General features: G+C 42.0%; 1 protein-coding gene across 1 annotated transcript in view; it reads right to left on the bottom strand.

Moving 5' to 3' along the window:
- The window catches only part of LOC137422386 (CUB and sushi domain-containing protein 3), a 1,172,941-nt gene that overhangs the window by 293,051 nt on the left and 856,947 nt on the right, over positions 1-22,943 (bottom strand). The window contains 7 exon segments of the mRNA XM_078772588.1: positions 1,434-1,622; positions 2,560-2,769; positions 3,059-3,175; positions 3,651-3,720; positions 4,423-4,541; positions 14,891-14,995; positions 18,519-18,615. Of these exon segments, the coding sequence (XP_078628714.1) occupies positions 1,434-1,622; positions 2,560-2,769; positions 3,059-3,175; positions 3,651-3,720; positions 4,423-4,541; positions 14,891-14,995; positions 18,519-18,615 (907 nt within the window).

The raw sequence follows: 22,943 nt of genomic DNA, 5'->3' as shown, positions 1-22,943 counted from the left end.
ATAATGACCCTAAACACACCACCAGGCTATGACAAAACTACCTTCGAGGAAAAGAACAAGATGGTACACTTCAAATCATGGAATGGTCTCCAGTCTCCAGAATCACTGTCTCCAGACTTAAACCCCATCGTGCTGGTTTGGGATGAACTGGACAGAATGGTGAAAGCAAAGCAACCTACAAGTGCAACACATTTGTGGGAACTTCTGCAAGTGTTGGGAAGAACTTCCCGAACAATATTTGATTTCCATTGTAGAAAGAATGCCACGAGTGTGTTCGGCGGTTATATCTGCAAAAGGTGGCTACTTTGCCGAGTCAAAAATTTAAATTAAATTTTGTTAAACAAAATGAATCCATGATTTCTTTTTTGTCTCCAATTGTTTATTTGTTCTAGGCTTAACTTCAGAGTACATTGAGACATTAAACTGCATAAATTTCAATAAAACTGTAAAAATTGAGGTGTTCTAAAACTTTTGACCGGTAGTGTATTCCTAATATTTTTTTATACAATTAAAGTACCTCTAAAATCCCACCCCTCCTTACCCTCCCTGCAAAAGTAAAGGAGACATAAAATGAAATAGTTCATCACTTCATGATTTCCTCCTCCTGCTTGTTCATCCTCTTATTTCATCTAGGTGTTGGTCCACAATGGCACTCATCAGTGCATCATCTCTACCTTCTTCATGTCAATCTTCAAATGAGCATATATTATCTATACAAGTTACTAAATAAATAAATAAGTAAGAAATTACTGCTAGGTGGGTTTGGCTGTCTTGCAAATATAAGTTGGAGATTGTCTTTCAATTGTGCTTTAGGACTTATTGTGTTTGAGTCTAGTAGGAATGCATGATATGTCATGTTGGTGTGGACACACGACACAGGCTAGATGAGTATAACTACCATTATTCGGTGTCTGTATTGCACAATGTGGTCAAATAATAATGCCCTCAGGATAACTTGCAATGGGCATTTAAATGCTACCCAGATAGTATTTCAATGTCCCCCCAGAGGAGATGTGCTTAAGAGGAGATGTGAAGCTTGCTATGTGATCTGACAGCAATTTATTGTCAATATCCATAAACAGCAGGCCATTTTGTGTTGTTTATCGCCAAAATGTAGAAATTCCTGCGACAAGGATGGACAATGCATCAGTCTGAAAACAAGTCTCAATAACGATAGAATCAGCAGAGGGCATTTTCAATTGAACTTGAAATATGCTTCGGCAAGCTCAATACAATGTCGATGAAATGATGACGTCATCACGTGGCAAATGCAATCCTTTGAAGGGAATGTTTTTCTGAGAGAGTCTGATATATTTTATTTTGTAAGCATTTTGTTAGTGCTGGGGTGGATGGGATTTGAAATTAGGCCGCAGTAGTCAGTTTCCCACAAAAATTCAAACAATCATGAAAAGGATGACTTCCGTTTCCCATACCTTCACACTTGGGCACTCCGTGATCCCAGTTTCGACTTAAGCCATGCTGACACGTCAAGACAGAGGGTCCAACCAGAGTGTATCCGTGGAAACACTCAAACGAAATTGATTTTCCCACCGAGTAGTCGGAGCCGATAACCACACCGTTGCGGAACGGTGTCGGCTCAGGACACAGGCTCAGCTGATACGCTGCAAGCAACGGAATGGGCAATTAAAATTCCACGAGATCATTTGGATTACATCAAAAATATAGTGTTGTCTTTGAGGTGACAAGTTCAATAATAAAAAAATTTCAATGACGCAGTTGGATTCAAACCCTCTTAGAGGAAGTTTAATATTCAAACAGTATGCTTATGAAGTTAAAGCAGTGGTGAAAAGTGAATATGACAATTCTAAGCCCATGGGCTGGTTCCATGTGTGCGATAATTTTTGCAGGTACTCCAATAACTAAGCATTTTGATACGATGGTGCAAAAATATCATATTATTGATATACGCTCATTCAGCCGGAATAAGGGGCTTGTGCGTATGATCCGAGGACAAAAAAAGGAACGGAGGGAAGCATCTTTTATGTCATCGGCGTCAGCTCTTCCCATAATGTGAATAGAGGGAAGGTAGGGAAATGGAGGTTGGAGGGGAAAAGGGTGAAGAAATGAAGAGACAATTGGAAGGAAAGATGAGGAAATGGTCGTACGTAACTGAAATCTCAAGTGTAGCTGAAGAGCCCTTGAATATTATTATTTTTTCTGGAACTTTCTGAAACTCCTCACTCATTCTGACCTCATTTGACCACCTTACTCTACTGAGGACGTTAAAAAAAAGTCGTTGTTTTATTCCATAATCATCTTCCGTAATATTTATGCAATTCCCAGTCTAATTGAGGCCCTCCAAGAAGGACGAGCTAAAATTCCAGTTTCAATTTCATCCTGCTTTGCTCTCACATTACAACACTGGGACCAATAAACATTTCATTAGCCCAGCAAGGAAGATAAAGAGGTCAGCACAACAAGGAGCTAGAACATTTTCTCATTGGAATAATCAGATCAGAAAGCAATCGGATTTGGCTTTCCAGGCCAAAACGGATCAAGGTTAGCCGTTGACGTAAAAGCGGCGTTAGGTTCGCTCACCTTCGTATGCTATTTTGAACCCCTGTCGGTTCTGAGAATAATCGCTCTGAAAGTGTACCACCGTTTCATGTGAGGTGCTCAGGAGGGGAGGCGGTAATTTCTTTCCACCAAATCTGCCTACAACATGGTGAGCTTCAGCCGGGGCATTGACAATCTCAACAAAATCATGTGTGAGTTCAGTCGAAAAATTCTGGAACTGAAAATAAACACCTGAAAAGTGAACAACCATTTGGGAGAGAATCAGTACGCGGTGCTCATTTATCAATCATGAAATGCAATAAATAATTAAAATGAATTTTTGGGTCAAAGAGCATTTATATTTTGCATGCATTTTGAAGGCGCTCACCAGAGTGGCCTTATTGAAGCTTTAGGCTCGAGCATTTGTGGATTAATTATACAATACAGAAAGTTGTTCAGCACTACATGAAAGGAACCCGTGGCACGTGAATCTACCACGCCGGAAATTCAAAACTGGCTGTGAAAAGGATTTTGCTCTTACCAAAACCCTGCGGCAGTCTGATCCGCCAAACACAGTCTTGGTTGCTGGGATAGTTGCCAGGATATCCAGGGCTTAAAATGACTCCCTCAGTTTCCGTGAGAACACCTCCACATCGAGCTGCAATGCACGGAAGGAACAAAAATCGAACTGGCTCCATTTTCCCCTGGAAACTAATTAACTACCATCAGGATTCCATACTTTGAATAAGGAGAATATGGTTGGGAGTTGTATTAGGAAATAATAATTTGCACATCGCTGTGCACCTGGGATGGAGCCATCACCACCTTTTAAAATTCACATTAGCCATGAACCACGTAATTTAAACCCTGGGATAGATGGGAGGAATCGACATTTGTACTCAGTTTTCACTTTCTCTTTTTTCTTAGGAAGAATCATGAATATTTCTGGGGCGCATTTCTAAGATATTATAATGATTTACCACTACTTGCAAGCATTTTCTTTGCCATTTGTTTGCATTATGTCGTTACTGTGCCATAAAGGACAACCAAATAGCAATGCACATCAAACGGGAACTGCACCCAGTGGCACGTCCACCTCTCCACCTATCTTGCCCTGCAGGCTTTTTACTGACCAACGCATAGAGGCGGTGGGAAGTTCCATCTCCGCACAGGTCCAGGCATGCAGGTAACATGTGATCGGCCCTGCATGGTGATATGCACGTCAACAAATGTACAAACAAATGCAAATACAAACAGATGTACACACATGGCAACAACACCCGTGCTGAAATGGTCACATCCGTACACGCGCACACACACACACACACACACACACACACACACACACACACACACACACACACACACACACACACACACACACACACACACACATTATCATTTCTATACACCTTTATTAAAAAGTAAAGAATGTTTTTATATCTCTAATCTTCCTACCATGTCTAAAGCTCATGGAGGAGATTGTGCATAATAATTACATACAGGAAAAGGCTCTGATATCAGAAAAAAGTTGTTATAATGGAAGAGAGAAATCATCACAATGTATAAAATTTGTACCTTGAATATTTGCATCATGAAGTAAATGTATGAGCTAGAACCAGACACAGCAACCAAATTTTGATGTCCTACATCTCAAAATGCTCGAATCATAGTCAAACTTCTTTTCCGTACTCGGGTACATGCCATTGAGATAATTACAATGTAGATCCACGAAATTGATAAAACAAATCCAAATGTTGCTGTTGCATTCCGTGTTGAAAAACAATTGAGGTCCAGCATTTAATTAAAATAGCACAGATTGACTTCCACGAGTCCACACTCACAAACGTTTGATTTAAGTATCGCCGATACATTTAACAGCTGCACAGATGTGTACTTGCTTGCCTGAAGTTGGAACCCTGGCTCGCACTTAAAGGTGACTACATCGCCCACGAGAAAGCGATCTCCAATGAAAATTCCATTCCTAGGAACTTTGGGTTGTGGGCAGGACTCCAGGCCTACAGCTGACAGAAACACAAAACTCGTGAGTTTGCCCAAAAACACAACACAACCCAAAACAAAAACACGACCCAAAAACAAAACCAAGACCCATTCATGGATGAAGGGTTAAGATTGTTTACTGAATGCTCATCACAGTGTGGTTTTTAAGTGTTGCATAACATTATATTTATTAAACTAGCAACGGTACCCGCCCTATGGGTGGGGCTTCAATTGGGAAGCCCAAATGAAGAAGGCAAAATATCAGAAATTGAAGGGGTTTTTTTTTTTTTAACGATTCATATAAACATCCGTTGAATCATATCACACGCAAATCATCAAAATCTAAACAGTACATGGCGCCCATTTTGACAAAAGATTGAATTCTGCAAAACGGAAGCGGGCGCAACACGTCTTTCTCAGTCGCACGTTTATGTGTGAAGAGTGCGCGCCGAATCTGTAAGATGGAAGCGGCCGCTACACCTGTTTCTCAGTCGCTTTGCACATGCTGCCATGTTACTTCGGAGCCGCACATTTATATAGGAAGAGTTCGTCAGGAGTCAATCTACTCTCTCCTGGTACGTAGAACAAACAGTATTTGTAGAATTTCAACAAAAGCCACATCACTGTTCATATCAGTAAATATTATTCCATCGTGTTTGGAAAAACTGGAAAATTTGGAAAAATTAGATAAACAATACAGCCTATTTTACTCCCAGGAGTCCCAGGAATACCCACCCAAAATATCGTTGCGATCGGCTGAGCCGTTTTTTGCGGTACCTTCGAACAGACGGACGGACATTTGGTGAATTATAGTAAGATGTTCAAAATGTGTATATTTTACGAGTACAATTCTAGCAGAGTAAGCATAGCGATATTGATTGGTTGTATTGACTTAGCTTCAAGGACAACGTAAAAATGATTTTCACCGCACTGACCTCCTTTCCAAATATTACCCTTTTACTCTCATATTCCTCCATGCTCCACCTAATCTTAACCTTTCTTCTCTTTTTTGCTGCTGCCTCACCAACTCGTTTCTATACATGGGCCTGTGCTCATGTTGGAGCTAAACGACAAAGGTCAGCAGATTTACATACTGCTTAAGAGTATACGGGGGGATAGACATACACAAGGAAAAAATCCAAAAACGAGTAACAATGGCCCGGAGGAACAGAATGGGAAATCATCAGCACATTTAGAAGAGATGATGGTTGTTCATGGATGAGCACATGTGGAAGTGATGGGAAAGGGAATTTGAAATGAAAGACTGAAGTGAGGAAAAGTCGACAGACACAAGGAGACAATTTCACAATTGCAAGAATAAGGTCATGAATGAATGTCGGTGAGCAACCAAAAATGGACTTCGGGAGGGTGAGCAGGTGAGCTCACCCTTGGGGAGGGTGAGCAGGTTTCTAACCTTCTCCCACATGTCTTCCTTTTTCATCATATCCAGATAATTACCTTCCAATTTATTACTCAGCATATATTCTTGTAGGACAGAAAAAATGACTTTGGTAGAAATGTTTTACTGCACATTTCCATATTAAAAATTAAAGAAGAGACACATTAATCCTTCCACTCAACAGGGAGTTTAGAATGTCCTTTTAAAAGTTTCTCATTTGCAACATTATTTTCTGCAAGTTTTCTTCCACTTTCGGAAAGTTACACTTCACTTTTATTATCTTAACAGTGGCTGGGTAATTTGGACCCTGTGGTACAAAAGAGATAAAAACGCATGCTCAGATTACGCTTTGGCCTTTGCATCATGACCCCCCCCCCCCCCACCCCCATGATGTGAAGCTATCAGAGCACAAGTGATGAGAAAAGTAAAATATGTTCGTTTCTCTAACTAATTTTACATGCCAGTATTTACATGCCAATCTTTATTGTATACTCGACAAAGTTGAGGCTCGTGGCGATGCAAAAACATAGAGGATGAGGACTTAACATAAAATTAACAGTAGAAAGAAAGGGGGAAAAGCACACCAACAGTCGACTTCCGTTTCCGGTCTTGCTGGCGAGGGTTCGTTTATTCTCAGCTCTCCATGCTATCCATCGAAATCGAAGTTAAGTAATTGTTCCCATTTGTATTTTCGCTATAACTATTTATTTTATGGTGTATATATTGTCTCCCGACGAAGATTTTCGGTGCAAATCTTTCATACCTGTATTGAAAATCGTGTTAATTCGGGTCGTGTTTTGAGGCCTTGTAGTTGTACAGTGAACACTGTACAACCTTGAGGCTTTGTTTTTCTCTCAGCGGTCCGTGTTTTTGTGATCCAATAACTTTCGTTCTCTGTTTTCCCAATCTTTTCACCCCATAGCCCTCTTCCTTGTGTAAATCACAACTCAAAAAAATCCAAAAAAAAAAACATTTCCTTCTCTGTTCTCATTCGTTTATTCATTCTTATTCGTTCGTTCGTTCGTTCTTCGACCACGTGTTTCTCCCCCATTTCCCCAGATAGATTGTCAAATTTCAACTCGTTATTTTATCGTCCATGCGTTATTGTTTTGATTATAGTTACTTTTGGTTTGAATTTCCTGTAACTTGTAATTATTTAATCGTGTTCTGCTCCTCGTGTGCGGCCTTGTAGTTGTACCCCCGTCGGTGTTTGTTATCTTAATCGTGTTTTGCTTGGCTCTTAGTTTTTTTCCCTTCTACCCCGAACATAATACTCTGTCTAACGTTCTAAATCCCCACCTCCCCACCCCCAAAAACCAAACAAATAAAAAAAAAACCAAAAACATTTATTTTCCTTTCTCCACGTGTACTGTTGACTCATCCTGTATTTTCTGTCCAGGTGTGCTGTTCGCCCCGCCCCCATTAACTCCTTGCCATCCACCGTTTGCCCTTCACGTGACTCGTGGTGGTCCCTCTCGGCTCTCCCCCCGTTGGTATTTTTGTGCACATAAGATTGTTCACGGTTCTGTTTAAATATTATTTAAATATGTATAACCTTTCCCCTTCAGTGTTTTACTCAGTGGTATTTTACAACACGCTGTTTTTCTTCCTATTTAAAAGGCTTTTCTCAATTTCCTCTCCAACTCATTCCACCTCAAAAAAAAGAAATTCAATATCTTATACGTCTCCCTCACTACATGGTCTAAATTCACATTCATTCCATCCCTCCTCCATCATTCTGAACCGGATTGCTAACTTGAAAATCACAACAAACCCAATTTGTTTTCAATGTTCGTCTTTCATTAATCATCCACTTTCTAAACTCCCCTCTTGCCCCTCCCATCCAAATCCCTCCCCTTGCACCTACACTCCTAAACTCCCCCCTTGCCCCGCCACTCTTAAACTCCCCCCCTACCCCTCCACTCCTGAACTCCCCCCTTGCCCTTCCACTCCTGAACTCCCCCCTTGCCCTTCCCCTCCTAAACTCCCCCCTCACTCCTCCCCTTCAAAACTCCCCCCAAACCCCTCCCATTCAAATCTCCCCCCATACCATTCCTCTCCAATTCTCCCTCCTCCCCCCTCCTCCTCAAAGCTGCCTCCTCCCCACTTCGTCTCCCTTCTATCTCATACCTCCACCCCCCCCCCCCAACCTTCTTCTTTCCTCTGCCCCCCCTCAAACAACCCCTCTCTGTGCCTCATCCCTTCACCTTCAAACCTTTCATCCTCCTCATCCTTCCCTTTCTTGGAACTCTTCTGCAATCGCTGACACACTAACAACTGCTCTCCCTACCTCCCCCTCTCATCCTTCATCTTACCCTACTCCTCCCCTCCCCTGTCCTGTACCCGATGCTCCCCCTCTCTCTTCATTAACGGTATGGACCTCAAACATCCGGGGCCTTCGCTCAAACCTGACTGATCTCTCCATACAGGTTGCTTCTGACAATCCAGACTTGATCTGCTTAACAGAGACTTTCCTCCTTCAAGATGTCTCTGATTCCTTAATATCTCTTCCTGGTTACTCCCTCCTCCGGTATGATAGACCTGAGCCTCGGCCTTGTGGTGGGGTGGCTATCTTTATCAAAAACTCTCTTCCTCACTCTCCTTGCAGTGCGCTCTCTCCTCCTCACCTCCAGGAGTACCTCTGGCTACGCTTCCTCTCCGCTCCCACCTTTTGTTCATATGTGTTCTGTACCGTCCCCCAAACAGTGATGACTCCATCTACATTTCACTGTCTGACAACATGGACCAACTTCTATCCACTCATCCCAACTCTCTCTTCCTCATATGTGGTGACTTCAATTGTCATCATGCCACCTGGTTGGGTGTGGGTTCCTCTCTCACCAGACATGGCACCTCAGCAAAGGACTTCTGTGACTCACTGGGATTGACACAATCTGTCAATTTCCCAACCCGGATCTCAGCCAATGGAGTATCTTCTCTTCTAGACTTGGTTATGACTAACTTCCCTGCTAATGTCTGCTGCTCTTCTTCTGCTCCAATCGGTTCTTCTGATCATGTGCTTGTCAAAGTGGACATCTCTCTGGCCATTCTCAGAGAGCCTCCTCAGCGTCGACGAGTCTGGCATTTCACTCAGGCCGACTGAGACGGTCTTCAAGCAGCCATCAATCGTCTGGATTGGTCTCCCATCTCCACTGCCTCTGATATCAATTCTTCCTGGGAATTCTTCCAAAGCAAACTGATCTCTCTCATGCACAGATTTATCCCATCTCGCCTTCAGTTGTCTTACCCTTCCTCCCGTCCATGGTACACTGAATCTTGTGGTGAGGCAGTTGCCCTGAAACAACTTGCCTTTGCCTCTTGGAAGGCTAATCCAACTGAAGGAAATCTCAGTTCCTTCCACCAAGCTCGGAACAAGTGTGTGTCTACCCTCAGGAGTGCCAGGAAGCACTATCTCTCCTCACTCAAGCATGAACTCTCAAACCTGTCTCCTTCCTCCAAATCCTGGTGGCGTCTGGTCAAATCCGTTTCTGGTGTTTGTTCCCCCTCCATCCCCTCCCTTACCTCAAATGGCCACACAGTTGACATCGCACGTGACAAAGCCGAATGCCTCAACTCTGTGTTTGCCTCAAAATCCTTAGTCCCAAACCCATCTCTCTCTGTTCCCACCTTTCCCAGTCGAACCAAACTGCTCCTGGACTCTGTGACCTTCTCTCCTGACAAGGTGGAGGAGTTTTTGTCAAACCTCGACTCTGATTCTGCAACTGGACCAGATGGCATCAGCCCACAGGTCCTAAAATCCTGCTCTGCCGCTCTATCTCAACCTCTCTCTGTTCTTTTCACCCTATCCTTTGCTCAAGGTCATCTGCCAGCATCCTGGAAATCAGCAAACATTACCGCTTTACACAAAAAAGGTGCAAAAACAGATCCTTGCAACTACAGACCAATCAGCCTGCTCCCAATTATCAGCAAAGTCATGGAATCCATCATTGCTTCGGATATGAAATCTTTCCTCTTCTCCAATGGCTTTATCTCTGATCATCAATTTGGTTTCAGACCAGGTCACTCTACTCTGGACATGCTGCTTCTGCTGTCTCAACAATGGATGGAGGTCCTCAATGCCAAACAGGAAATCAGAGCTGTCTCCCTTGACATATCACGTGCCTTCAATACGGTCTGGCACCCAGCTCTGCTCACCAAACTCTCCTCCTATGGTATCCATGGAAATCTCCATGCATGGCTTGCGGACTTCCTCTCTGGTCGTAGTCAACGTGTGGCCCTGAATGGATTTCTCTCATCTCCCCTTCCCATTCAGGCTGGAGTTCCCCAAGGCAGTGTGCTGGGCCCTGTGCTTTTTCTGGTCTTTATCAATGATCTCTCCGACTCTCTGGAAAATCCTCTGTATCTCTTTGCTGATGACTCCACTCTCTGCTGCTCCATTCCTCTTCCCTCAGATCGGCAGTCTGCAGCCTCCTCACTCTCTGAAGACCTGGACAAAATCACAGACTGGTCAAACATGTGGAACATGTCTTTCAATCCTGACAAATCTCACACTCTTACTATGTCTCTCCGAAAAGATCGACTGGACAACCCTCCCATCTACTTTCTCAACAATCCTCTCCAAGAAGTTCTGTCGCTCAAGCTTTTGGGTCTCACCATCTGCCATGATCTTTCTTGGGAAAACCACATTTCCAAGCTGGCCTCCAAAGCCAGTCGCCGACTGGGCATCCTCCGTCGTGCGAAGTCCTTCCTAGGCACACCTGAGCTCCTCACCACATACAAGGCTTTCATCCGCAGCTCAATGGAATACTGTTCTCCCCTATGGGCTGGTGCTCCTGCCTCACACCTGGCTCGGCTTCACGCTGTTGAATCCAAAGCTTTCAGAATCATTGGAATCTCCCGCGATGAAGCTATCTCTGAGGGCCTTTCACTCACTCACCGCAGGCAGGTAGGTGGTCTTTCTGTCTTCTACCGACTCCTCTCCGGCCTTGCTCCCCCAGCTCTCTCTGTGCTCTGTCCCCCAAATATTCCTACAGGTCGCACAAGATCTGCCAGCCACCCTCTGATGGTTAAACTGCCGAAATCTCGGCTCTCTGCTCACCTTCACTCTTTCATTCCTCTTTTCTCCCGCCTCTGGAACAAACTCCCACACTCACTTCAATCACACTCCTCCCTCCAGGTCTTCAAAACAGCTGTTCACCACCATCTCTTATCTTCCCCCATCCAAAACCTTGATCTTTTCTACCCCCACTAATGCACCCCAGATCCACCTTGTTTGAAATTCCAACTTCTTTCCTGGAAGTCTTGGCAGTGTCCATATGTTTTATACCTCTCCCACCCCCCACCCCCCCCTTCCCATGCCTCCCCCCCAAAGCCCTCTCCCTCCCACAGTTCTCTCGATGTCTCCATGTCTCTCGGTCCCTGCTCTCAAATGTTGTGTTTGTGTCCTTCCCCCTCTCTCCCCATCTTGTCTACCGCTCCCGATGTTATTTGTTTTGTGTGTCTGTTTGTCTTTCTGTGTGATTAATGTTCGCTCTTTCACGAGCCTCGATCTTGTATACAAAAAAAAAAAAAAACAACAACAAAAAAAAAAAAAAAAAAAAACAGCATGCTCAAAGGACAAAATAGAGGTAGAGCGGTGTCCATGTGTTTTTTACCGCTCCCACCCAACTCCCCCCCCCCCCTTCCCATGCCTTTCTCCCCCAAAGCCCTACCCCTCCCACAGATCTCTCGATGTCTCTGCTCTCCCACTCCCTTTATCATATGTTTTATGTGTCAGTTTGTCTTTTTGTGATCAATGTTAGCTCTTACACGAGCCTCGATCTTGTATCCAAAATTAGAGCTTCCAGGGAATAGTCAGGTTCACTATGTCAATAAATTATATTTCATTCAAAATCATGGTAGATTAGCAAACCTATACATTTTTGGAAAGGTTATAGCATAAGGAAACTAAAAATCAATGTTTACATTTGGAGAGATACCTGTATGGCGGCCATTTTGGATTTTCAAAATGGCCACTGTAAAATACATATTTTGTTATATTTCTTCCTCTAATTACCCTAAAAACTTTTTAAAATATACTAAACCTATATTTTCAGGGACAAGGAATCCAATGAAAGTATCAAATTAGTGCTATGGGGAATGGTAAGACACGAATCAAAGGTTTTGAATTGCAAAATACTGTCTTTATATTCGCGATAAGTTGCATAATCAAATACATGTTATCATTTTGTACAGGCAGTTAATAACATCAAAATGTGTCACAATAATTCATATCACCAAACATACACAGGCAGTCAGCAAAATCATATATACACATGCAGTCAGTATAACTTCACATCTACACAGGTAGTCAATGACAAAATATACAGAGGCAGTCAATGGCATCAAACATACACGATTACAGAATATGCCATTTAGAGTTCGTCATCACTGTCCTGTGTGTCGTATCCGACAATATAGTCCGCATCGTTTTCACAGTCCATTCCACACAAGCAAAGGTCGGTCAAATTGATTGGCAAATCGAATTGGTCGAATGGTCGATCGAATCGAATTCGATGAATCGAATCGAATCGAATCGATCGAATTGGTCGAATGGTCGATCGAAGCGATTGGTCGAATGGTCGAATTGGTCGAATGGAATTGGTCGATTGGTCGAATTGGTCGAATCGAATTGGTCGGAATTGGCAAATGTAAACATTGATTTTCAGATTTTCCATGTAATAACGTTTCCAAAAATGTATAGGTTTGCTAATCTACCATGATTTTGAACGAAAAAACATAGTGAACCTGACTAGAAGCAGAACTCAACTGAACTGACTGGTTCGGAGCTGAAAACAATATGGCGGCCTATGGGGGCCATTTTGTGACAGATCTGGTTGGAATGCAATAGCAACCTACCTTGTGTGGTAAGGGTTAAACATTCTAAGTTTGATCAAAATCTGTTAATATTTGTGGACGCTAGAGTGTTAACGTCGTTTTCATGACCAAAAACAAAATGGTCGCCTAAGTCCACCATTTTCAACGGATCGGGCTGAAATGTAATACCAACCTGGTCCTTGGGGTAAGGATGCTGCATGTCAAGTTCAATCAGAATCGGTTGATATTTGTGGACGCTGGAGTGTTAATGTCGAAAAGTTAACGGACGACAGACGACAGACGACGACGACAGACGACAGACGCCGGAGGGTTCAGTATGTGATGAACTCAATTGGACGGTAGTCCAGTTGAGTTAAAAAAGAAAACAAAAAAAAAACCCGTTCAAATTAAGCCGCAAGGTTGGCTCTCTTTCTCTTTCCCTCCGCCACCAAAGATGGATGGAGGTTATGTTTTGCACTCCTGTCTGTCTGTTTGTTTGTTTGTCTGTTTGTTTGTCTGTGAACAAGTTATCTCAAAAAGTTGTGGACGGATTTGTACAAAACTTGGCAGAGAGGTATTGCATGTGACAAGGACAAAATGATCAGATTTTGGTGAAGATCCGGATCCAGATACGATAATGTTTGAAAGTGATTCTTCACCATTGGGAGATAGGGCCAAAAACGATATATAGCAGGATATCTCAAAAAGCTGTTGATGGATTCGGACGAAACTTGTTGGACAGGTTGTGTGTAATTATGTACTAATTATGCATTGGAACATATCAATTATGTCTACTATTAATTACGTAATATACCAGCACAAAACCACACAAAACAAGTCCTGCTCTACAATCAAGTCAGAAATTTGTGATTACTCTTTCATTCATTCTTCTTTGAACATGTGAAAGAATAAAAACAGAGCTATGATGTAATACGAGACGGTTGAAATGAAGAATTGCTTCAAGTTCCCTCGGAATTTCATGCCGTGTTATTCTTTGCTAAGGAGTGACACATGATACACTAGGTAACCACAGTCTTAGGCAGAAGAGCGTTCTTGTGCCGGCATGCACCACTGACATATAATGTGGTGCATACATTGAAGGTGTGGCCGATTGAATACATCAAAACATGCAATTCAGGAGCTATTTTAAGAGCAGAGAAAGGAAGTGTTCATGAAAGCAACTTCTCGGAGCTTAAGAAGAGTTTTAAAATTGCATTTCAAAGTCGGTAATTTGTTTTAGAGGTGACCATCTACAACCTCAAATGATGTTGTGGCCAAAACACTATAAAAGGAATAATTAAATGGTTACTTTGATGTTGGAAAGAGAAGTGAGAGCCATAAATAATATATCAGAATCGAGAATGGCAAACGAAATGGTAAATTCAATCACATTAGTTGAGCTTGCATTTTCATGGGACTTTCGAGCTGATATCTACCTTTTGAATGCATCGCATCTATCTATAATTCCAGTAATCTCTGTCTGTACGTTTGTTTGTCTGTGACCGCTGTTTCTCGACAACCACGGGTCCGATATACTTTTAACTTGCCAGGTATATTGCTGGGGACCCGAGGATGTGCCTTTTCAAGGTTTCATATTAATCGGACAATTACTTACCGAGCTATGTCCAAAAAACGATTCAACCAATCAGAGAGCAGCGAACGATCGCGTGTGCCGAACGTGGAGGACACACTCTGCCTCGGATGGCACATTTGAGAGCGTATTCATTTATTTCACGTTTGCAAACTATGTTGGCGTTAAACTATGTTTTAAAACTAATAAAACCGAATTTGCGATTCATTCGCTTTCCTGCGCGTTTGTGCACGCGATGGCGATTTCTTTACCAAACTCCGGAAGCCGTTCGCTTTGGACCAAACCATTGCATGTAAATAGAGGGGGGGGATTGTCACCGTACTCGCAAGCCGTTCGCTTTGGACCAAACCATTTCATGTAAATAGAGGGGGGGGATATAATTTTAGATATAGATATAGTACGGGCAATGCCCTAGTATTACAAAAGTTCTTAACATGGCAGGAATGTTCAAGATATCCCTGACAATCACAAAATCACATCCAGGAGTAAAATAGGCGATTAAAAAGGCAAAGTTGGCCATGCATTGAAAGAAAGACCAGCACGTTATGTACCAGCAGAAAGCTGACCTGCATATTCGAGATGAAATCCTGCAGCAGAAACACTGATGTCGGAATGGAAATGGAGATAGATTGTATTGGACGTGCTGTTTAGCACTGATGGGATAAGCGTACCTGAAGGGCATTGAAAAGTCACAAGTCAATTGCAATATTGCGTAAAATATAGAATTATGCAGGTGGACAAACATCATCAAAATGAAACAAGGAACAAACAACCTTGTACAAAACATCGAGCTTTGTGGCACAAACATGTCATGGGAAGAATGTGAAAGTTAGACATTGAAGAGTTTCATATCGAATACACTATACAGGTGTATTAGGAATAATTCCAAAAGAATGGCTAACAGGTCACGCACTTGCCTTACGGCTGTCTGATCTGGGTTCGATTCTCGACCTGAATATAATCTTTCAAACTGGTGTTTCGCAGGAATGGTGTTGCCTCAATGAACCATCTGTTCCTCGAAGGGGCATTAAACCGAGTACCCCCCTGACAGCATTATCTGGTGGACCTTAAAGATCCCAGAATGTCATTCAACTAAGAGCAGGTCAATGTCTCATTATGCTGAAGAGTTGAACATGCACACCTGTACAGCTGAGGTCTGAGGTCAAATGCCATCTCCTGCCATCTCCTGAAACAGCTGAAGTTGAAGATCAGATGTTAAGCCTATAAACTGTAGGTCATGTAAATATTGTATTATTTTGCCAAACAATAAAGCACCTTAAAACACGACTCGATCAGTGCACGTGTTTATCGCAAAGAATGATGTTCGACTTCACAATCCTAAGCCAAATCCACCCTTATCTGTGAGTGTGATCAAAGCAATGCAGTCCAGTGTACCAAGCAGGCTTTATAGCTACTTCAGGAACACAAAGTTGCAAATGTGTTAGGCCTCTTTTTTTAGAGAATTTTTTTTTTTGTATACAAGATCGAGGCTCGTGTAAGAGCTAACATTAATCACAAAAATCATAAACGGACACATAAACCATACAACAAAGGAGCGGGAGACAATATGGGGAGAGAGAGAGGGAAGCACACAAGCACAACAACAGTCGAGAACAGGGACATTGGGAGATCTGTGGGAGGGAGAGGGCTTGGGGAGAGGGGGCAAGGGAAGTGAGGGTGAGGGGTAGTGGGAGGGGGAGAGGTATAAAACAAATTGAATTGTTCCTGCAATGGTCCATTGAGAGCACATTTCTCAATTTTGTATCGATTAATTTGGGGAATTCTTGCCCTTTATGAATCTGCAGACCTGTGTTTCCTACAGGCTCAATTTTTCATTTTCCTTGCTTTCTTATTAACACCTGAGGTTTTACCTTAACCAACAGGACAATACACAATGGCTGGTCTTAAGTAAAGTCGATTATAGTTACAACTGTTATGCAATACATATTCCAGCTTATGGATTAGAAAAATTTGAAACATACGGGGGAAAGCATGTGCATGCCATTCATACCCAGGCTTATGTACATAGAAAGCTTCCCTAGCTCTGCTCACCGCTGTAATCCTCATGAGTACTTCTTAATTTAGTTGGATGGCCACAATTTCATAAAGCATGCCCTTACGGCCATATTTTCTAATATGGTACAAGTAGTACAGGCTGGACTCTCATCTCAATTTCCAAAACTTAAGATAATTGCCTGTGTAATCGTTATACTCAACTCTCAATCTCACTTTGGTTTACTTGGGAGAAATACCATAAATGTTGTTCTCCATTTTTCCCAACAGGAAACATATTCAGGTCTCCATGGTTGAAATAATAAGGAGTTCTCTCTGAGCCAGTCCCCCAGAGATGGCATCCGAAAACCCACGTATCAATTACATCCCAATACTTGTTAACTCAACTGGACTCCCGTCCAGTTGAGTTCATCACATACTGAACCCTCCGGCGTCCGTCGTCTATCGTCCGTTAACTTTTCGACGTTAACACTCCAGCGTCCACAAATATCAACCGATTCTGATCAAACTTGACATTGACATGCAGCATCCTTACACCAAGGACCAGGTTGGTATTACATTTCAGCCCGATCCGTTGAAAAATGGCGGACTTAGGCGACCATTTTGTTTTTGGTCATGAAAACGACGTTAACTCTTCAGTCACATTTGCTCTACGGCTAGGATACGGCGGCCGTACCCCCCCCTAAATTGACAGAAACGTGCGGCGGCCGCAGAGTTTCTGAGGTGGCCTCAGGGTGGCCCTAGGGTGTATGGCTATATTTTACAGGCCGTAGGGGTCGCCGTGGAATTATAGCGCGGAGTTATAACTTTTTTCATTTCTAGGGTGGCCGTAGCAATTCGACAAGCCGTAGCCATGACGATATGAGATATGATATACATATGAAACAGAACTGGTATATATACCCACTCGTTACCGTCCGTCTGGCCACACGTTCGCCTTAGGGCCCCCCTGCGGTCGTCTTGCGGTCACCTTGAGGCTACCTTGCGTCTGCCTTGAAAATTCTATGGCCGCCGCAGGGACGCCCTAAGGTCACCGTGCGACATCAAATCAAAGACCGTACGGCACCCCCACGTTTTCGGGTCTCCACAATTTCTAAATACCCCGTGCGGCTACCCGAAAAATAAAAACATATGTGACTGCTACATTGTGTGACCGTGGAAATACTGCGGCCGCCCTATAATTGCTAGTGGCCATTGAGTTTTTAGACCCTACGGCCGCCGAGCCAAATGTGACTGAAGCATAACACTCTGGCGTCCACAAATATTAACTGATTCTGTTCAAACTTAGAATGTTTAACCCTTACCACACAACATAGGTTGCTATTGCATTCCAACCCGATCCGTCACAAAATGGCCGCCATGGGCCGCCATATTGTTTTCAGCTCCGAAACGACGTTAAGACGTTTCCTTTTATCTACACAACTATATTTCTGCAACATTGTTGCAAAGTGTAACATTGTATCAATTGTAAAACAAGGATAAGTATAAGGATACAAGGACCTTAAAATTATTATTACACAAGGTTGTTGGCTTTTAATTTAAGTCAAATCTAGTGCAGACAACTGACCTACTTTAAAGTTGTCCAGTCGGTTCAGTTGAGTTCTGCTTCCCTGGAAGCTCTAGTTGGTACATGTCATCAAATTGGGAAGTAGCTGGAGTGATAAATTAGACCAATCACATCTGAAAATGTGGCGTGTATAAATTTCACTCGATAGATGAAGTAGGTGAAATTTTCCAAAATCATTTTAGTTCATGACTTCATCTCAATTTTATAGGGAATTAAAAAAAAGACGTTTCCCGTAAAATAAATCTTGTCCTTTATTTTAGGGATCATTGAGTGGAACTTAATCGGGCGTTTAAATAAAAGTAACCTGACGATGAAGACAATCAGACACAGAGGTAAACAGAAAGACAGGAAGAGAGATCTTCAACCTTCATAAGATTTCTGGAGCGACATTTGGAGTTTTAGATTAATCGTGCTTTGAAATTGTATTACACCGGATCAATGAGTGTGTCTTTCGCTTTGGGGCCTGCAGTTTCCCTTTGACTTTCATTGTGTGTCTACTATTCAATGTTCTTAAGAAGTAATGACTGAGAACATGATAAGATTTCTATTTGAACAAAGAGTTGGTGTAAGATCGATAATCCACTGATGTGGGCCACAGGAAAACGGTTCCTCACCAGAAAAGCTGCCAATCCTTGAGGCGTTCTCATCACCTCCATCGTATACCTCCAGAGCATCCCAATTGTGTTCGGTCACAAAGTTTATCACACGAACCTGGTGTTAAATGTCATCAGAGGAAATAAATTGAGGGGGAGGGAGGATGGGGATGAATAAATTGTCTTTGCCATCAATGCCATTGAAAACATTTGTGAAAGCTGTTTCACCTTAATTTATTCATTGTCTCTATTTGCATTTAAAGGGAAAATGCAATATATTTTTCTCTAGTTTTTAGTATTTAAAAGCTCATGGAGGAACTGGTACACATGTTACATTAGGACAACGACGTTAGGGGGACATAACTCTATTTCAAAGAAACTACAATGGCCGTAAGTATACAATTAATAAATCAGCACAGTATATTTGGGATTTGAACCTGGGATCGTACCATCATGAGCCAAGAGCTCAAATGGAGATAATAAACAGGTCAACCAATTTTCAGGTACATATTTAATAACGACATAGTGAGAACAAAGAACCCATCATTACAGATGGGTTAATTCCCCCATATTTGGCATATTGTAGTGCGACTTGTAATAACTTTTACAACAGGGATAGCATTAGGCCATACATAGTTACGTCGAGTGAATAGGGGTGCTTCCTCCAACCTGAACCTCTGGGACAATGATTTTTTTAACCACTGTATACCTTCAAGTGCACACCTTGAGTACCACCAGCAATTTTCAACTCATTCCATCCAGCGGTTCAGGAGTGCATGGAAGTCCAACACGCATGCGCGCGCACGCACGCACACACGCACACACGCACACACACACACACACACACACACACACACACACACACACGGCAAAGATGGCAAACTTCAAAAGCCCTGGCCCAGATGGGATCCCAAACTTATAGTGAAAGCAATTTGATGCTCTCCACGTTCACTATGCTCGAGCGTTCAAATAATTTATCTAAGGTGATCAGGAAATGGATGAATGGCTCACAGAAGGTAATACCTTCCTCATCCCAAAATCTGAAAGAACCCAAATATCCCATAAATACTGGCCGATAACCTGTCTACCAACAACATACAAACTTTTAACAGGAATCATCCCAGAAACAATGTACCACCACCTAACACAACAAGGAGTCCGATAGGCAGAACAGAAGGGATGCAAGAAAGGATGCTATGGAACAATAGACCACCTATTGCTAAACAAGACGATACAGGAAAATTCCAATGCGAGAAGAACCAAATTGTCCACAGCATGGATAGACAATAAAAAAAGCTTTTGACAGTGTCCCACATTCATGGATGATAAAGTGCATGCAAATGTACTAGTTAAATTCCCAAAATAATCAAGCTGATTGAGAAAGCAATGGATCTATGGAATACCACACTAATACCACAGCACTCGGAAGAAAAGATTGAAATACCAAGAGTAAAGATACAACGCGGGATCTTCCAAGGAGACAGCCTTTCTCCTCTCCTATTTTGCCTGGGCCTGGACCCACTCAGTAACTTCATTAATGAGCAAGGACATGGATACACCACAACATCCCATTACTGAATGTCCAAAGAAACACGAAAGGTGATGCATCTACTGTATATCGATTATTTAAAAATCTTTGCACCGAACGACGAAAAATTGGCAGAACAACTGAAATTAGTGAAACGGTTCTCCGACGACATCCAAATGGAATTTGGCCTAGATAAGTGTGCCAAGTGCACATTCGTGCAAGGTAGACCAACAAAAATGGATGACATAAAAATCGAATGAGATACAACAATACAGGAGCTAGACAAGGAAACATCTTACAAATAAATACCTTGGGGGTAGAAAAGGGCCACCACCTTTGTCATAAAAATGCGCAAAACAATTACCAAAGAAAACCTGCAAAGAACGAGAGTGATCCTGAAAACATATCTCACCCCAATAAACAAAATCAAAGCCATAAACCAACTAGCAGTACCAGTATTCCATTCCAGCTCCGGAATTAGTAAATTGGTCACAAGCGGATATCAAAAAACAAGATATCAAAACAAGGAAACACCTCACTATCCACAAAATGCTCTACAAAAATCAGTAGATCCCAAGAATGTACCTGACGATATGAGGAGGGAGCGGCCTGATGGAACTAAAATTAATAGAACAGAGCAAAGACTGTAGGACTCACCTTGAAAAAAAACTTCCAAAAACAGGTGCAATATTAGAAGATGTCACACACCAAACTGTAACAGTAACGAATTCAGCCATAACGATTGCAAAAAAGATAAAAGAAAAACAGAAGATGAAATACCAGCAGATATATAGTGACAACCGGGAGAGAGACAAAAGAGCAGGGAAATACAAAAAAGTTGACCAGGTTGGGGATAGACAAAGAAGGATCACTGGAATGGCTAAGAAGAGGTCAGCTCAACAGGGACGGAGAACAAATCATTATTAATGCCGAAGACCAAGGACACTACACCAATGGATTTTAAAAGATGGTAGGATAGAGTCAATCGGACAAGTGTAGGTTCTGCAAGGTAGAACAGGAAAGCATGAGTCACATCCTATCAGGATGTAAAGAAAACTCAAGTCAGAGCAGCTGTACACCCAAAGGCACACCAAGGTATGCAGAGTAATCCACTGGAACAATAGCAGAAATTTCAATGTCCCAGTTCCACAAAACTCATGGAAACATGAACCAAAAGCAATCACTGAAAACAAGGATATAATGCTCACATATGACCTAATGATCCCATCCAGCGTGAACATATAAAACGAAGCATTGCGACCGGACATAGTACTCAGGAACAAAGAGGAAAAGACAGCATTGCTGATTGAAATATCATTACTCGGCGATTTGGCCTCAATAATGCAGAAATCAAGAAAATGACCAAATACCAAGACCTCAAAAATGGAGTGAAAAGATCCTGGAAGCTGAAGAGCACCAAAATTGTACCAGTGATAATTGGGGGCAATTGGAATGATAAAGAAGAACCTTACAGAGATCTTAAAACCATCCCTGGGAACATTACCACAAACAAACTACAGTTGGAGGCTGTATGTGGCTCAGTGATGATCCTGAAAAGAGCCCTCAGAACAAAACTCTCAGAACAACACAACTTCACAACTTTATCACCTTAGCCCATGAATCGCAATCCTTCACTGAAGCGGGGGTGGATACCTAAAGTCCTGGGAGGACTCTGTTCCACGTTCTAAAACCCAAATTATGGAGATAACAACCAACGACACACACACACACACACACACACACACACACACACACACACACACACACACACACACACACACACACACACACACACACACGAATTGTGGTGTATGTAAAAACAATTAAATTGTATTGATCAATTGGAAGTCATTAGCCAAAGTTACAACCAAACTGGTATTAATGAAATAACACAAGAAAATGTAAAAATACAGCTTGGATAACTTATTAGTGCATAAATCATATCTCTAGCACCTGGCTTAACTCCCACTTTCTTCCCAATATGCAATTTATCTCGCTAATGTAATTATCCTTTCATTTGGTATAATTACTGAAAACACTGCTCCTTTGACAGAAAGCTGCATGCTGTAACCAAAAGGTGATTTCCTAAAGGTTTTTGTTTTTGAGATTCTGGGAAAACATAGGAAAACAGGGGCAAGAAAACAGAGAAATGCTGAAATAACTAGAGAGGTTATAGAACACGATATACTACGCAGTGTTCAGGTATATATTTTTGTTTTAATAAAATGATACTTTAAAAGATCGTGAAAAAAATTCCGGAAGTTTAGTGCAAATGAAGAAGTCTTATACACCGCCCTATTTAACATGTCCAAGTACTGCAAAACGGAAGGGTTTTCGAAGTGCCAAGAAGGTGATTTGAGTTGTACAGTGTTCAAGTATATAATTCAATTTAAATAAAAAGTATAAATTGTATTGTATAATTGTAAATAAAAAGTATAATAAAGATAGTAAAAGTCATATAAATAAATTAATTCTCGAAATTATCCCCATTTCACCGTCAGTGTGGCGGTGTTGATTTAACTACTCCATCTAACACATTACTTTCGTTATCCGCAGCTGATGTATGTGTTCTTATGGTGTCCTTAAAAACAGGAGGCTTCCTGTTTGGAGTGATTTTCAGTTTTGTTTGCCGACCGGGCAGGCAGAGAAAAATATTCTTACTCCTCTCTACGCATGTACGATCGGGATGAATTATTAGACAACTTACTGCAAAGCGACAGGTTTGTCTTCTGATTTATGTTCTGGTGTGTGTTCACAATATAACATTCAATGCAATGAAGTTGCTCCTCGATCAAAAACATGTTTACAAACAGACATGACCAAATTGCTTAACTCACTCAGCTCAGGGTCTTCATTCCGTCATTTTATTCAACTTTCTCTTCATGTGTGAGTTAATTACGTGTGTGCGTTTACAGGAT

Source organism: Myxine glutinosa, chromosome 2, assembly GCF_964187855.1.
Source record: "Myxine glutinosa chromosome 2, kmMyxGlut1.1, whole genome shotgun sequence".
Lineage (NCBI taxonomy): Eukaryota > Metazoa > Chordata > Myxini > Myxiniformes > Myxinidae > Myxine > Myxine glutinosa.
Note: the sequence above shows the minus strand (reverse complement) of the source record. Positions and strands in the feature narration are given on the sequence as shown.